At 41.1% G+C, this 18908-nt stretch overlaps 1 protein-coding gene across 1 annotated transcript; it reads right to left on the bottom strand.

Annotated features, from left to right (window-relative positions):
* Positions 1-1146: 1146 nt before the first annotated feature.
* LOC121876971 lies at positions 1147-17401 on the bottom strand. The gene is made up of 4 exons (XM_042382551.1): positions 16828-17401; positions 14797-14888; positions 5549-5632; positions 1147-1575 (listed from the first exon to the last, which is right to left on the bottom strand). The coding sequence occupies exons 2-4, from the start codon at positions 14841-14843 to the stop codon at positions 1320-1322; spliced, it is 387 nt and encodes a 128-aa protein (XP_042238485.1). The 5' UTR covers positions 14844-14888; positions 16828-17401; the 3' UTR covers positions 1147-1319.
* Between the last annotated feature and the right edge of the window lie 1507 nt (positions 17402-18908).

The following is an 18908-nucleotide window of genomic DNA, read 5'->3' as shown; positions in this document are numbered from 1 at the left end:
GGAGAAGGAACAGACGGAGAACAAGCCAAAGAATAAACAAGGAAACGAGGAAGACATATGGCGAAGAGGAGGAGTAAAAGAAGGAAACAGGAAGAAGAAGAGGACGGACAGAAGCAGGTAGGGGGGAGAAAAACGAAGGGAGTTGCAATGAAACGGAGGGAAAAGAAGCCGCACGACAAACACGTCAAAAAAGGAGGAGGAGGACGGGGAGGCAGAGGGAAAAGACAAAAAAAGGAAGGGCTCACAAATTAAACATTGTGCTCGTATTCCTTCCCCTACTCGTCCAACAAATTTTATTATTATACAAACGCCTTCACAATAAACACCTTAACACGAGTGGAGCAACACGGAGTACAGGTGAACGAGTATAAATTCATCCCAAAAATATATTACTGCTGCATCACGTATTTCCTTACCGGTAGATGTCGCTGTCTCAAAATAGGTACCCACGCGCATTCCACGACTGCCCGCTCTCAAACGCACTGCCACAATTACGTAAAACTAATACACCTGTCGAACCTTCCCGCCATTTCAAACACGCGACTCTCAGTTCAATCTACTTCCAAATCATTCTTTACGCATCTCGCGGGTATACTTCCGTAACTACTGCCGTACTTCCCCGCGGTACCTCGGAGACTTTCGTTTGTGCGCCGCCTCGTCTCCGTCCGTTCTCCGTCGGTCCTCTTTCCCGTCCCGTAAACGGACCCCGATCGACCGTCGTCCGTATCCGCACGCGCCGCTTTACGTACGACCCTTTCCTAAACCGCCATTTACTAAATTCGTCGTCGTCCGTCCCACGTCGAAAGGTTATTGCGATCGTCGCTTCCGCCAATTTCCCCGCAACTTCTTTAAAATCCCCGTCGCATCCGTTTCTCACAATTACGCCGACTCGGCACTGACGAGTCAATTCCTTTAATACCCTACAAAATATATCATTCGTTGTCCCCCCCCCACCACCATCCTTATCACCTTTTACTTTATATCTTCACTAATATATAACTACTCTCTCTGTCCTAAAAAACCCACCAAATAGTCATCATTTCTCCATTCTTATCGGTTACCACAACAACACCATCTATGTCGGTCCGATCTCCCCCGTTCTTTTACTTTCAAAAGGCGCACAAGATTCGGGTGATGCTCATTTATCGTAATCATCTCCCCAAATTAGTGCAAACACCTAGTGATCACAGGCAACATCTTCAATAAATTCATTCTCGACATGTATCGACTTCCTCCGCCTTCGCAGAGTCGGTCTCTAAAAACAATACTACAAACATTATAACAATCGTTACAAACAACACGTACATTCATTTTACACGTTAAATCGTCTTTAAAACAATCGCGCCGGCCCGACATTGATGCGTGTCTCCTTCTGCGTTGACGAGTGTCTTCCCGCACTCGGGAGTGTGGCGTTCTTCCCGTGTTCCGGAGCATCTTCCTCGCGCGTCGACCGGTGTCTTCGTCCGCAGTCGACGAGCGTCTTCGTCCTCGGTTCCCGAATGTCTTCGTCCGGACCGCTCTCGTGCGCCGACTGTACGAGCCGTCTCCGACTCGTATCGGCGCGCTCCTCCGCAACTGAAACGGACAAATTACTGTCAAAATATATCGACAATTATCTACTATTACAAATTATACTAATTCCCAAACAAACTTCATCTAAGTTCATTCTTTCTACAGTATACCTATACACAAACATATCTACACACTATTGCCAACTAAAACACACAGGCATACTCGACTACCCCACAATTACGTCACGCACAAATTACTCCTCCCGCTCGTGCCGTACGCGGGCGCCGACGTCGCGCTCTGCCGTATCTCCGTAAATACCCGCGACCCCGTCGCCTAATACAAAATCAAACTCGACGCTCCTCCACCCGTCGGTACGGTGTGCACGTCGCCACCTCCCATACTTAACGATTATCAAAAAACATACAATATACCTATACATAACATAATATTAATTGTACATATTCGTACCATTCCCAAGAACTCGAGAAATCTATAAGACGATTGGGAAAGTCCACTCGATCCGGACCGGTGTACTCTACGACCGAATGTACGTCGTGCTCTCGAGGTCGTACCATTTACGTCTGTGAACGTCCGGCGAACGTAACTTCCGCAGATGTCGCGTAAAAATACGCGACGACGGAGATCCGGTACGAGGATAAACGTGTTGGCGGTGAACCAAAAACTATACGGCGAGTTCTGCTATAACGCGTGTTTTGACGACGCAATTTATGAATTGAGGAACGATATTTGTAAGACGCGAACTCGTTTGCTCCGACGCGATTCCACTCGAACGATTGTTATGGCTTCGGTTCACGTTCGACATCGCGTGTTCAATTGAGTCGTGTGTTTTGTTTGTGAACAATTGCAGAAATAATGTATGTAATATTTATGTATACAGTATACCTATATATTATAAGTCAATTGTAAAATTTTAAATAAAAGAGACAATCAAATTACATAGCGTTTTACACCGGCGCTCTCTTTACATCACACAGTGTTTACGGTTCACGTTCGACATCGCATATTCAATTGATTTATGTGTTTTGTTTGTGAAGAATTGCAGAAATAATTTATGTAATATTTATGTATACAGTAAACCACTCACAAGGTCCTACAGTGACAACAAAGGGAAAGTGACCTCGACTGTGACCGTCTGTGCCTATTTTTAGCCGTCCTTGTGGTCGGTAATGCATATCGGTATATTTACTGATCATAATACTTATCTCCTATAAATAATTCATTTGAAATTTATTTTTTGGCAAAGAATATTCGGTAAATGACTGCGTTAATTCTTGAAACTACCTACATTGGTAAATTTACGACATAAATGATGAACGGAAGTCACGTCACGGATTCGGAGTTTCGTCCTTAACGATCGCCATAAATGTACATTACCGGGTATAATGGTAGCCTCCCTTTTTCCAGAAAAAAGTATATAAATTAAACAAAATACTTGCAGCATATTTAATATATTACAGTATATTATAAATAAATAAATAAACAAATAAATTCAAATTCCCTTATCATCCTGCGTTATATACAGAAATACTCGAGTCCCTGAGCGAGTACACAAAAAGAAAACGGACGACTGACACATCCTCGAGTGGATAGAGATCGGACATCTCTACTGGGGGACTCGAACGTTTCTTATGTTTTGTGAGCGCTGTAGCATTATATGAATAATATGTAAATTACAATTTACTTATATATATATATATGTAAATTGTCAAAATTTAAATAAAAGAAAAACTAAATACGTAGCGCTTAAAGTGTACTGTACAGTACAGTGCTGTGGCTTGGAGCGGGGTTATGCAGTTCACGTTCGACATCGCATATTCAATTGATTTGTGTGTTTTGTTTGTGAAGAATTGCACAAATAATTTATGTAATACTTATGTATACAGTATACCTGTACAGTATATGTAAAATGTAAAATTTTAACCGAGAGACAAAAACAAATTACGTAGCGTTTTAGACCCGCGCTCTCTTTACATCACACACGGTGTTTACGGTTCACGTTCGACATCACATATTCAATTGATTTATGTGTTTTGTTTGTGAAGAATTGCAGAAATAATTTATGTAATATTTATGTGTGTGTGATGTAAACAGAGCGCTTGGCCTCTCTCTCTCTCTCTCTCTGTATGAATGGAATTCGTGGTTTAGAGCGAGTGAATACTACTACTTAAACATATCAATACTATGTTAATTGATCACTGTATAATAAATTCACTCACTCATAATTTCAAATTCCCTTATCATCCTGTGTTATAAACAGAAATACTCGAGTCCCCGAGCGAGTACACAAAAAGAAAACGGACGACCGACACATCCTCGAGTAGATAGAGAACGGACATCTCTACTGGGGGACTCGAACGTTTCTCGTGTTTTGTGGGCGCTGTAGCATAATATGAATATGTAAATTGTAAAAATTTAAATAAAAGAGAAAAACAAAATAAGTAGCGTTTAAAGTGTACTTTACATTGTGGCTTGGCGCAGGGTTATGCAGTGTTTACAGTTCACGTTCGACATCGCAAGTTCAATTGATTTATGTGTTTTGTTTGTGAAGAATTGCAGAAATAATTTATGTAATATTTATGTATACAGTATACCTCTACAGTATATGTAAAATTTTAAATAAGAGAACAACAAAATACATAGCGTTTTAGACCCGCGCGCTCTGTTTACTCCACACTTTGTTTGAAACACGTGTGAAATTTTTAAGTGTCCTCGGTGATTACTGTTTCTCCAATTTTGTGACTATGGAAAAGAAGAATATCTCTGGGAAGCACTCTGGTGATCATAAAAGAAAGGCTATAACACTCGAAGAAAAGCTTGATGTTTCATGACTCCTCAACATCAATCTTCTCCCCCATCAAGTTATATTCATATTTTTTCAAGGTCAAGTGTAACATTTACTGTATGATTTCAATATTAGATATCAATGTAACATTTATTTAGACTGTACTACGAAATTTTTGTCGATTTGGAGTAATCTGCACCTAACCCTATTTTCTCCATAAGCCCTGTCATTTCTATTACACGAATTTCTATAACACGATGTTTTACAAGAACACAACTATCGCATTATAGCAGAACTACCTGTACTCGAAAGGAAACGTCTCGTATGCATCCGCGTAAACTCGATACGCCTCGTCTCCTCGGGACGTGTACGGCGATGAGGATAATCTTACGTCTGCGTTCAAATGGTGCAATGTGTCTGAGGAGGATCCCTAATTACACTTTTAAGGGAAGTGGATATACCCACGCCACGAACTTTCGGCTTCTGTTCCGAGGGATCGTCCCGTGTACCCGCCTCCGGCGTGCCGCGTTCCTATTATGACCCGCAATGTGCATACAATAACGCCTACTTGCAATACAGTATAAAACATAGGACATAAATACATATACCTCATCCTCCATTACAAGCTACTACATTCTTAACCCTTACACCCAGGTGACGTCCATCTGGTCTCCCCTTTGTGGAGGAGGGGGTGGGGAGAATTCATCTTGTTTCTCGATTTATCCCAATAGGAAGGGAGGGGGAAGTGCCAGCAGCACCCTAACCCTTGGCTTATGGGTTAAACTCCCATTTTTTAATAATACTTTTCATATTGTATCCAACACTTTTAGACCAGATATGACACCTTCAATTCTATATCTCTATGCTAAATTAAGTACTCTCATTATAACACTTGTAATGTCCGTCCCTCTACGCATCTTCGATGGCACCCGAGTCTCGTCGTCGGTCGCATTTTCATTTCTCCCTCGTTATCTTTACGTTCTACTCTTTTACTCGTAAATTCCCGTCTTATTTCCTCTCGGTAACCGGTCAAAACTTCCTTCGATATTTCGTCGACGACGCGCCGCTTAATAAATTCTCGTCTCCCTTAAAAACCTTCCACTTACTCTACGCAATTCCTACGGAGACGCCGAGGCACGCCACATACGCATTCCTATTCTTCAGAGAACCATTAAGTAAATACCGTACACTGCGATATAAACATTACAATACGGCGTCGTCCGACATTCTCACCCGCGGTTCGAGCGGCGTCCTCGGCCGGGGTCCGTCGAGTCGCCGGTCCGCACAAAAATGACGTTTCTGACTCCCGTCGGGTGACTGCAAATGAAAAATTAAGGTTAAAAAATATACATAGTCAATTAGGCATGCAAATTATACATGAACCCTTGACACCTAACCCAAATATCTGAGTACATTCTCTAAAGACCTGGATACATTTGCCAAACATACACTTTCCATTGGAAAATCTTACATACTTAGGCAGCCACCAAACGGGGAGATACCACCTCCGCAGACAATATTGGAAGCGTAATGTGTCGTCCGTGGTAGATCTTCCTGCTACGTGGCATCCCTAAAATTGTGACCGAGTCCCGGGTCGCTCGTCTGACTCTCTGTCTCGATTGTTTCTCTTACTATTGACAACACAACATAAATCTATTGTTCCTCACTTTTGATTTTTTTTTCCATTTTGTATTTCTTTAAGGTTCTTCAGTATTATTGTTACATATAAACTAGGTTACCCCATATTTATGTCAATATGTTTTATTTTACTTGTGCAATAATGCGCCACTTTGAATGCGCACGCGTGTTTTGGTTTCGTTTTTACGGACGGTCCCGAAAATATACCGGAGAGAGCGTCGTCGTTTGTGTCGTCGTCTGAGCCTCTCGCATCATATTTCGTTGATATCCACCAAAAATGAACACTGTAACTTCAACAATTATTATTATTATTACATTTTCGCCCCGATGTGGGTCGGTGACCCGTGCCCGGGTGGGCTAATTCCCATAAAAAAAATACGTATTATTTATTTACTTTGCACTTTTATACGTACGAGTGTCGACGAAATTAATCTGCCGTTATTTACGCGATCTCATTTCTTGCGCACTTTCGACGGTTCGACGCGTGCCCTCGTTCTACTCCGGATGCACGTCAAATACCCGACGACGACGACGACGACCCCTCCGGGAACGTCGTAGCGTCGACCTCCGGCGCGCCCCGCGACGAGAAGACCGCTCCGGAATTTCGACGAGACGTCACGTCGAACGGCGTTCCGGACTATACCCTCGACGATGACTGCGAGTGGCCTCGGACCAAACCCCACGCCTCCCGAGACACGGTCGAGTGAGGCTTCGGTCTCCGTGCTCGCCGATCGCCGCAATATAATACCAATTAAAACACTGCACTGTATGGCAAGTCTACCCTACAATGAATCCCCAAATCTGCTGTACCAAACATTCACTTGCCTAAAACGGTTAGCACAGACACATCCACCCAGGCAAAAGAGGGGACTTCAATCGACTACTCTTGTTACGGCGGAGGAGCCGCGCGCTCGGTCCGTGGGCGTCAAACCCGAGCGTTCCTTTAATCGCGGGCTGTGGTTCCGCCGGAAGATGCCGTTCCTTAGTTTCTGCAACGTGAAAGCCCGTCCTCCCAATTTCTCGCACGGCAACCGCCGGACGCGACCGCCTGCCGATGCCCTCTGGGTCCCACGCCACCCAAACAAACCCACCTAACTTTAGTAAATGGAAACGTACGTGCCCGAGAGTGGCGTACGAGTATTCTACGCGTGTCGCCGCATTATTCTCCCGCCGAATGCATTCGCCGCTGCGCATTTCGATGCGTTTTCCATTGAAGGACTAGGGTGTGGTTAGCAAATTATTTGTTCCTCTAATTGACATATATACAACTTATAAACCCTTCTTCACACTCACAATTTATAATTATAGTCACATATTTTATAGCAAACTCCAATAAACTTATCTAATATTTATCCCATTAATATCAACACTAATAACTGGTCACTTCGACTAAGTGTGTGTAGTGTAATTGTAATCACACAAAATGTTACATTATTAATAAGGTGACCATCATATACTATAAAACTTATTAAATAAAACACAAAAAAGGAACGACAGGTGGTAGGAGAGAAAGGTGGTATGTGGAGGGAAGGGATAGAGGGGTGGAAGGGAAGGATAATAGATAAGGAAAGGAAGAGTGGTACGTGAAGAAAGGGAGGGGGGACAGATGGTGGGATAGAAGGGAAAGATAATAGATGAGGAAAGAAAGAGTGGTAAGTGGAGGGAGGGATAGATTTAGCTGGAGGGAGGAAGCGATGGTAGGTAGAGGGAACAAAGGGTGGTAGGTGGAGGGAGGAAGCGATGGTAGGCGGAGGGAAGAAGGGGTGGTAGATGAATGGAAGAGGGGTCATATGTGGAGGGAAGAAGGGGTGCTATGTGGATGAAGGGGTGGTATAGTCGTCAAACTATCCGTTAATCTTTAACGTCGTGTACTCGGAGCTTCCGTCTTCTCGAGTGCCGGAGCGGGTCGCCGCAGTTGTTTTGGGGGTCGACCGCCGGGCAAGTTTTAGCATTCTTACTTAATGAAATACCGTACATTACAAATACACGTATAATCTGACCTTAAGCTAAAATAACCGTTGACTGAGCTTTAGTTATCCTTAAAATAGCATCCATAAAAATAGAAAAACACGTAGGTTATTCTCGACGATCGTCTCGCGTCGGAGAGCGGCACTCGCCGACCCGTCTCCGGAGCGGTGACGGAGCGACGATCTACGGTCGTTCTTCGTGTCCGTCTCCCGGATCGCGCTTCCGCTGCCGACTGCTGCCGTTGCCCGAGGCGACTTCTTCTGTGGGTTAAGTTTGTGATGTGAATGCTGCCTGCATTTAATAATTATACTGCACTACATCTATACAACCATTGCATAGGGTATTATAAATCAATCATAATGCCCTCGTAAAATATCGTGTTGATAATTTTTAATTTGTGTCGTGTACCGGTAAGCAGAGTGTCGAGTGGCCGGAGGTGTGTCCCGGGCCGACGGCGAGACGATACCCTACGTGATGGAACTAATCTACGATCGTAACTAGTCTATTGCTAGAAAATGCAATATACTGCACGCGAGACTACGTAAACGAGTACTTCTCGCAAACGACGACGGACCGTACGACTGCGCAATACGGGCCGAATCTCGAGCGGGCCCGCATCCGCGGACGGACGCGAGAGAGCGGTCGGCGACGGACCGCCCTCGGCGTGCCCGTCGACGGACACGCGCGCGACAAAAATCGCCACGACTATTTACTAAACGAAGAAACGGCACGCCGACGTCGACGACCCGACGGCATTGTCGAATATTACGTCGTCGACGCGTTTACGTAAAATTGTTACCGGTCCCGCGTACGCGTCGGTGACCGACGCACGTACGGTACGACGTCGATGTGACGCGAGGCGCATTCCTAGAGAGCTAATAGCTTTAAACCAAATTTGGACTCAATTAAAGTGGTTTCAATGGAACAATTTACTTTGGTACTCGAGACTAACACAAAATACTAAAAAGACCCAATATACCCAAATGCACCTCGGCCCATCTCCTACAAAACATCGTTTTTGTAGTATCGCGTTAAAACGGACGCTCGTAAATCGACGCGGCTAAAATTATGAGACGCGAAATGGCCCGTTTACTCGTGATCGGATTCGCGGCAAGATGGGGAGGAGGGTTATCGGTTTGACAGTTGATGCCAAGGTCTAGAGCTTATTTATTTATCTGTCCTTAACAGTGACTTTCAGGTTTTCTCTTATGAAATATCACTAAACTGACTTGGAAGAATATAATTAACATTGCTGGAATTCTTATAAAATTGTGATTACTTTGAATATAAACATGCTATAGTTCACATACAAATTTTAGTTGTAACTAATTTTATTACAAAGGGCTACAAATTTTTATCTCTTGTGCAAAATATACAACGTTTATGTTAAAATTATTAGCCGTCTTGTAACGATTTTAGCAATGCAAATTAAATTCTAACTTTTGTCTGTGATATTACTTAAGATAAAGCCCGGCGACACCGACGGTTGGCGCCCGGGTCTGTGGCGCATTTTTTCCCGGCCGGGAAATGACCCGGGTGAATATAATTAACATTCTTGGGATTCTTGTAACATACTGATTAATTTGTATATAAACATGCTATAATTTCCACTAGACATAACAATTTTAGTACCCAAATCAAATTAGTACAACAAAACTCCAGCTTTGCACTAAGGTCAATTATTTCTTTTAGTATGCTGTGTGCATGTAAATGGATGAAAATAATGAAGAAATTGATGTAAATCTACCCAAAAATACAGTTCAAAAACTTTATATTATAAAATGTACTACAGTACTGTACACTAACGTACAACAATTTTTATCTCTCGAGCAAAATATATGACGTTAACATTCAAATTATTGGCTGTCTTGCAAGGATTCCAGCAATGCAAATTATAATCTCCTAACTTTAGTCTGAAATATTATGTAAGATAAAAACTGTAAGCCTAAAACCCTGGCTCAACAGATGGGGGAGAGAGTTAAGAGGAGATGTTTGACAGTTTGAGCCGAAGGTCTCTGTGAGTTTATTTAACAGTCCTACTAAGCTTCTCTCATTTTAAAATGCCAGTGAAATGACCTGGTACAATATAATTAACATTGCTGGGATTCTTGTAACATACTGATTAATTTGAATATAAACATGCTGTAATTTGCACCGGACATAACAATTTTTGTACCGTAATCAAATTAGTACAACAATGCTCCGGCTTTGCACCGAGGTCGTTTATTTCTTTTACGTTTCTTTTATTGTGGTGTCTGCATGTAAATGGATGAAAATAAATGAAGAAATTGATATAAATCTACCCAAAAATACAGTTGAAAAACTTTATATTATAAAATGTACTACAATTTTTATATCTTCAACAAAATACAGTATATATAATGTTTATATTCAAATTATTGGCTGTCTTGCAAGGATTCCAGCTATGCAAATTGTAATCCCCTAACTTTAGTCTGAGATATTATATAAAATAAACACCTTAAAGCATAAAGTTATCACCAATGTTTTGTCTGGGAACACAAGGAGGGAGGTAGCCAGCGAGCAGGGGGGGGAAGTGAGGTGACAATGTCTTTATTTATTTGAGATAAGATTTGACAGTTGGCGCTGAAGGCCCGAGTGTTTATTTATCATTACTTAAGAGTGACTAAGCTCTTCTCATAATTTGCCACCCAAACGACCTGGGTGAATATAACTTGTAAGATAGTATTTGAATATCTGTGTAAACAATCTATATTTGCCATAGACATAACAATTTAAGTACCGTAATCGTTTAGTACACGTACAGTAAGGGTTTGCACTCGGGTCCATTGTTAACCGAGGGACCGCTGTAATTGCAGTATACTTATACTGTACAATATTGACTAAATTCACTAGATAACGTACATAACTAATGGTCGGTAAAACTTGTCAAGTCTCTCGGTATGAGTGGCACGTGTTAGTGCTCGAGTCTCCCGTCGTGGAAGTCCGTTTTCTCTCCCTTCGGGATGCCCGAGTCCATTTTCTCTTAATCTTAGAGTGCAGTGCACCAGAGACTTCGTTATTCCTCAGTAATGACACAGAATTTCAAATTGCAACCCCAATTGCAACTAGGGTTGCAATTGTTGAGGCAACTAGATATGTCCGATTACAGCAAATGTGTTATTGACAATTTGTAGGTGAAAGATTTTATCCTCAATAGATGTAGGTTAACATTACACCTGGAGGAAAATGCTTACTAAAGCCTAAGGAATGATATTCCTTTAACACATAACATCTAGCCAGTACGGGAAGGATCGTCGTGTCTCCATCAGGGGGGTCTTGGAGTGGTGGTCCAGCAGGCATCACGGAAGTGTTTTTTCGAGGGGGGGCACGGACGTACGGTCGGCCTTTCACATACGCGGGTTTAGCATTCACGGATTCGCAAATACGCGGATTGCCCCGCCAGAGGAATATTCTGTACATTGAAGTAATTGAAGTACAGTCGGCCCTTAACATTCGCGGGGGTTAGGTAACAGAGATACCCGTGAATGTTAAAAATCCGTGTACTATTGCTACCCCCCCCCAAAAAACAATCCCTGGCCCCCCCATGTCCTTATTTACCGTATATACCTGTGTGTAGTTCGAGTTTTTAAGACAAAATTATTTGGCAAAAATTGGGGGTCGACCTCTTAACGGGTAATAGTTTCGTTAGGTTGAAAAATATTTACCAGTAACTACCAGAAAACAATGGAAACGATGCACCAACACACCACCAGCTGTGAGTGTCGGTACAGTTGCCAGGGCAGATCTCTTGCGAGCCCAAAGTAGCCAAATCCATGGTATGGTAGCACAGGACGATGTAAAACAAAGTATTCATTCATTAAAGTTAACTCGTAGATACTGGACATAAATTTTTGTTCATTACATTTGAAGCATCAATCTTTGTTAATTAAATTTGAAACAAGAAAAAACTACGATACTGGATTTTCATTAAAATATTACATCACAAGTATATTTTACCTTAACTGTGACTGAATGAATATATTCTCGGAAATAAATATGGAAATGTAATATTTTTGCTGGAATGACGTACATGTTATAGTGGGAAGTGGGATAAAATCATGACGAAACACTTTCGCTTTCTTTCGTTGTTCAAAATATTTTACCGTAATCGCTTTTCGAATGGTTTTCAGTTAAAAAACTGTTGCATCACAAGTGAATTAGGATAGAATATTATTGTAATACAACAGTTTTTTAACTGAAAACCATTCGAAAAGCGATTACGGTAACATCTTTTGAACGAAAGAAAGCGAAAGTCATTGTTTTCGTCACGATTTTGTCCCACATTCCACTGTAATACTTACGTCATTTCAGCAAAAATATTTCATTTCTGTAACCGAAAACTATTAAAAAAACGAGTAACATCTCTTGAACATTGCAAGGTTAGGTGAAGTCTTTTGTTTTCGTCATGTATTTTATCCTATTTTACATTGAAATACATCACGTTTCAGCAAAATTACTATTTATTTCCAAGAATATATTCATTCGGGCGCAGTTTAGGTAAAATATACGTGTGATGTAACAGTTTTTTAATTGAAAACGATTCGAAAAACACGTACCCTCTGGCCCCGTTCAAGGAGAGGACTGGGAGAAGCTGTGTGGTGCTGCAGACGATGGCAAGGAAAATGATTTGGATTGATTTTAATGAAAATATTCAGAAATATGGTATCGTAGTATTTATTCAAGTCAATTAGGATAGAATATTATTGTAATACAACAGTAGTGACGATGTGGAGGAGGCGGAGGGATAGAGCGGGGAGGAGTGGTGACTGGCGGGAGCAGGGACGAGTGGAGATGCCAGCCAGTACATTACGGGTGTATTAATTGTTTTTATAGCTATTTTTGCATTTTAATGTTAAATACTGTACATTACCTTTCAACAAAACTACCATTTATTTCTGAGAAGATGGAAATGTAATATTTTTGCTGAAATGATGTACGTATTACAGTGGAAAGTGACGAAAGCAATGACTTTCGCTTTCTTTCGTTCAAAAGATGTTACCGTAATCGCTTTTCGAATGGTTTTCAGTTGTGGGATTATAAGGCTAATGATAGGATAGAATATTATTGTAATACAGTACGAGTACAACAGTTTTTTAACTGAAAACCATTCGAAAAGCGATTACGGTAAAATATTTTGAACAACGAAAGAAAGCGAAAGTCTTTCGTCATGATTTTATCCCACTTCCCACTATAATATGTACGTCATTCCAGCAAAAATATTACATTTCCATATTTATTTCCGAGAATATATTCATTCAGTCACAGTTAAGGTAAAATATACTTGTGATGTAATATTTTAATGAAAATCCAGTATCGTAGTTTTCTCTTGTTTCAAATTTAATTAACAAAGATTGATGTTTCAAATGTAATGAACAAAAATTTATGTCCAGTATCTATAAATTAACTTTAATAAATGAATACTTTGTTTTACATCGTCCTGTGCTACCATACCATGGATTTGGCTACTTTGGGCTCGCAAGAGATCTGCCCTGGCAACTGTACCGACACTCACAGCGGGTGGTGTGTTGGTGCATCGTTTCCATTGTTTACTGGTAGTTACTGGTAAATATTTTTCAACCTAACGAAACTATTACCCGTTTAGAGGTCGACCCCCAATTTTTGCCAAATAATTTGGTCTTAAAAACTCAAACTACACACAGGTATATACGGTAAATAAGGACATGGGGGGCCAGGGATTTTTTAGGGGGGGGGGTAGCAATAGTACACGGAATTTTAACATTCACGGGTATCTCTGTTACCTAACCCCCGCGAATGTTAAGGGCCGACTGTATATGCTATCGGATGTTAACCGGCGCACGACTGTATGTGTTTTTGAAAGATGCAAATCCTCCGAGGATTCGCATCGCACGTAGCGCGAATTTGGATTGCGTGTCGTAAACGGACGCCGAGCCGGTCATTACCGGGATCGTACGTCAAATGAACCGAGGAATTATCGGAAAGACACAACGGGGAGAGAGGCGCTATTATTAGCCTTCGCGACGAGGGTACGCGCAACGCTCGAATAACTCGGCACAATGGGGCGAGCGAACCCTCGGGCATCGCGATGGGTTACCCGCCGCTAAACGACGGGCGACGCGCCGATTAAAATCCTATTTTGACGTTAAACCGACGCCATTTACGTATCGATAATATTTGGCAGATCCCATTTAGACCAATATATTGTATATTGCTGTACCTGTTCACTCTAATATCAACTACTATTTGCTCCGTCACTCCTCAAAAAATCAGACGTGTCGTCGACGACTACATTGTGCATCTCGGTACGAATAAAACCGTCGCTACGACGCGGTGGCGAAACGTATGCCCCGAGGTCCGTCTCGGTCTAGCTCGTGACGTTCCAAAACTCTTCCGTTTAATGTATATTCCGATATTTTTGTAATCCTCGGTTGGGGCCTCGCTTCTAACCGGCACGATACATACATTAATATAGCTCAATGAATTTCTTGTTATAGTAAAGCATATACCGTACGGTCGTATGTCACACGAGGACGACTCCCTCGCTACCCGCCGTCTACGGCTATTGCTCATATAGTGACCGGATGTACCTGTACCAACTTATGCTGATGCACTGGGGATCACAGCAAAGTATTTCATCTAGAGTTTCAAATTTTACCGCTAGAAAATTCAATCGATACTTTTTGGGGGACCGTACATAATTTGGGGGGAACTGTTTTCGTTGTAGAAAAGTATCTTGGCTTTTATAATGTGAGTCTATAGGAATATTGATTCGATTTACCATAGGTTTTTATAAGACACAGTACTCTTATAAACTGGGGAATGCCTGTACAACTTTCCTAACATTCAAAGTACCACAACAATATTAAATACAATACCACAGACTACTTGAGGTCCAGTAAACTTTATGTCCAGCCAACTTCATTCTAGTTCACATCAGGTCCACTGTAGGCAGTGTTGGAGAAAGTGCCTGAAAATATTACTTAAGATAAAGTACTGCACTGTTGATATGTAAAAATTTAAACTATGTCCTGTAGTCTTCTTCAAAACTATGCAAATAAAAGTTTACTCAACTCAACTGATTCATATAAGTAGAAAAAAGTATTTAGAGTACCACAGCATTTATAGAGTATCATAATTAATAAACAATGACATTATGTTTTGAAAACGAAAGTTAAAGTTATTAATATACTGTACTGTACTTTAAAGAACCACGAAATAAACACACATTCAAAATTGGGTATGGGATGAAAAACGTGAATCTGGGCCATATTTTGGAAGTGTCGCGTACCGCCGACGCCAATGGGACGCGACCTTACGCACAAACATTTACATAAATGCCCACTTTTATAGGATTACTGTACAAGTGTACTGAAATACAAGTACAGGTTGTACCTCTCCGGTCCGGCAACCACGGGACCCGACCGGTGCCGGACGCCGGAAATTTCCCGACCGTGGAAATTCGCCCTCTTCCTGGACAGATAGTGACTTCTGTTTACACTTGGAAGCACTAGCACCACTTTCTCTGCTTCGTGGTCTCTTTGAAGACATATTGAAGGGTTAAATGTCGTACAGTACCTTCTCAAATTTCGCGAGTTTTTAATTCGACGTTTTCTATTTGAACGCACAAAAAAAGCCGACACATTTAAAACTTTTGACGGCGGAAACTCAAATTTCGACGGGTTTGAATGGCCCGCCGACGTTCGGACGACGTGCACGATCGTGTAAACGGCGTTATTTCTCTTATGTACGAAAGATTCGTTATTATTTATTACTGAAAGTCTTTTGGATTGAATTAATGTTAGTGTGTGCAAAATGAGCAATACAATTCATTAATAATACGCTCAATATTAAAACGCGAGGAAATGAGACGGCACCGTTTTCGTCGATTACAAAACCGGTGACTGACTGGTTCTACGTATAAAACTGAAGAAAATAAGACCCCGGTTGTAGCTGTAGAAAAATTAATATGGTTCTTTTAAGTAATGTTAATACATGGAACAATAGAAGTAGCTAACGATAATGGTAAAGAAAAACAGAGATCGCGTATGCGAGTGCGCACGCGTGAAAACGTATCGTCATTACTTTACGTAAGAATGTGAAAGCAACACTTATTTACTGTTCATATATATTTTAATTAATGTTTCTGAATTTGTTTTTATTGAATTAATGTTTGTGTGTGCAAAATTAACAATACAATTTATTACTAATACGTGTAATATTAAAACGCGCGACGAGACGAGACGGCTGCCGGCATTGTTTTTGTTAAAGCTTACAAAACCGGTGACAGATTGGTTCTACATATAAAACTGAAGAAAATAAGACCCTGATTGTAGCTGTAGTAAAATTAATGTAAAAAAATTAATATGCTTGTTTGAAGTAATGTTATTTAATGTTAATAAATGGAACAATATAAGTAGCTAACCATCAATGGTAAAAAAAAAAGTGAAACTGAGCGTATGTAAGTGCGCACACGTGAAAACATGTCGTCGTTACTCTACTTAAGAATATGAAAGCAACACTTATTTACTGCTAGAATATATATTGAAGGGTTAAATGTTATGCTCTGTATAGACAAGCACAGAGAGAGAGCTGCCGGATGTAAACAAACCTTAATTTCCCCCGGCTTTGTCGTTGTTGTTGTTTTTTTACGGGGATTAGCCCACCCGGGCATAGGTCACTGACCCACATTGGGGCCTGAGGGGCAAAAATTTAATACTCCTGTAATAATAATAATAATAATAATAATCAAGATTAAAAAAAAAAAAAAAAGCTGCCTATCTACCTATTGGACAAACTAAAATCGTTCCGGATCACAGAATGCCGGACTAGAGAGGTACAACCTGTACTCTAATACACTCGGCTCGTACGCCCAATGACACGACGTGAAGTGACGACGTCGGTATTACCTCCCAGCGGCGTTTCTCCGTTTGCCGTTAACGGCGTCGTGTGCGAGACCGGACGGGTCTGTACGGTCGAGTCTCGACTTGTCGTACCGAGATGTGTTGTTGGTCCTTGAAGCTTCCTGGAAATGTGACCAATAGCTATATAATACACAACACTGTAAAACTATTATATTATAGGCAGGGATTATTTGACCGGTACTCGGCACAATAACCGCCGCTTATTTGACAGAGATCTAAAATAAAACTAAATCCTTTTGTCAACAGAAATTATACAATTAAATAATACCATAATGTAATGACTTGTTTAATGCCCCCAACCATCCCGACTACAATCCTATACGATCCCCGCAGGTCCCGGTCAAATGGCCGACGGTTATTTGGCCCAGAATCGTGGTCAAATAACATCTTCGTACACTTATAATAAAGGCACTTGTTTGTTTAGTACCACGTGGAGAAACTGATTACTCAAATAGGTTAGGTTAGGTTGAAATAATCTTGTTCCAATGGTTTTTGATGTATTTTCAACTTTTATGACCTTCGGAAAATAGCTGCACGGCCAAAACGATAATTTTACCAGTTTTTACTTGGATTTTTTCTAATAAATAAATATGATCTTAATTTCCTTACACTAACAAAAACAATGAATCTTCCAAAGTGAGTTAGACTTTCAACATGAAGGGTTAAAAAAACAACATTGAAAACCCTACCTAACCTAATCTAAACTACCTAACTTCTTGCGATGGACCAACAAAAACCGAATCGGCATACCCGGTTTCGTACGCGTCCAATAGTGTTTACATTTCGTGGACGCGACCGACGTAGAACGAAACTGCGACGATCTCGACGGATTCTTATCGTGCTGCCGGGAGAGAGGCACAATTTTTCGGGATTTATTATTTAAATCTCTCTGCTGTGACCAATCAGAGGACAGTGCAAATTTATTATGATATTTACACAGGAGCAAAAACTTTTTTTCTAGATATATTTAAGCCTCCTTCGTGACCTAAACGTTGAAGACGAGAACCGACTCACAGACAAAACATTAAAACACAAAAACAAAACATTAAAGAAATAACTTTTTCTGTTATCATTAGTTAAATACAGCTACTCCTCGACTTACGACCTACTCGACATACGACGGAGCGGCCATTTTTTTGGTCTGGTAAACACAGCTGTGAGCGCTAGCTCCCAAATTTGGGATGTTTTCGAGCCTATTACATTATCTGAAGGATATATAGACTTACCTACTTGTGTATAAGGACCCGAGGATAAGATAAGTATCGTCAAGCAACTTTGGTGTTGGGAACTTACTGTTTACCTTACGAAAATAACTGCTCGGGGTCCCATCACTCCTGGCTTGGTGTTGTGGGATGTCAACATTGCCCCACGGAAAGTGAATTTTCGCTTAAGAACTCTACATGGAAGAGTAAAGAAAAGATAGTATTGGACGAAGTTCTTGAAGACCTTGAGTTGAGTAGTGATGAGTCTAATACGAGTGATGAAGCACAAGGGAAGTTCGAAAGTGAGAAAATACAGCTACAACAAGAGGTAGTGAATAAGAAAGAAAATTCTAAAACAATGAGGGAGACAAGCTGGCATGAGGACAGTGAAAGCAAAGAAGTGAGAGAGGAGAAGAGACAAAATCATCTAGGACAAAAAACGTGTGTGGGTGGTAATAATAATGGAAATAACAGAAAGGAGACAGTGGAGAATGGATCAAGAACAGAGCAAAGTATGGAATTTGAAGGAAGCAGACAAGAACACACACAAGGTGAAGTTGGTCGTGTCAGGAAGAGATTAATTTTTCCACAGTCATGCCCGATGACCTTCCTTGAAAAATTAAAATGGGCAGTACAACTAGGACGGGAGCATCGCAGCTTTGAGCCTCTTTTGAAAGAAGGCACACACAAGCCTTATCTTACAGTGGGGACCATGGAGGCTGTGGAAATGTTGACAACTGTTGGGTACAAGGGATTACTGATGGTTTTGCCAGAGGAGAGCGACATACTACTTACAAAGGTTATAATCTTCAGGTACCCTGTAATACTAGACCCAGAATACTTATTGGATGACGAAAGATTTGT

This window comes from Homarus americanus, unplaced genomic scaffold, assembly GCF_018991925.1.
Source record: "Homarus americanus isolate GMGI-L3 unplaced genomic scaffold, GMGI_Hamer_2.0 scaffold38037, whole genome shotgun sequence".
Taxonomy (NCBI): domain Eukaryota; kingdom Metazoa; phylum Arthropoda; class Malacostraca; order Decapoda; family Nephropidae; genus Homarus; species Homarus americanus.
The sequence above is the reverse complement of the archived record's forward strand: the minus strand, read 5'-3'. Positions and strand labels throughout refer to the sequence as shown.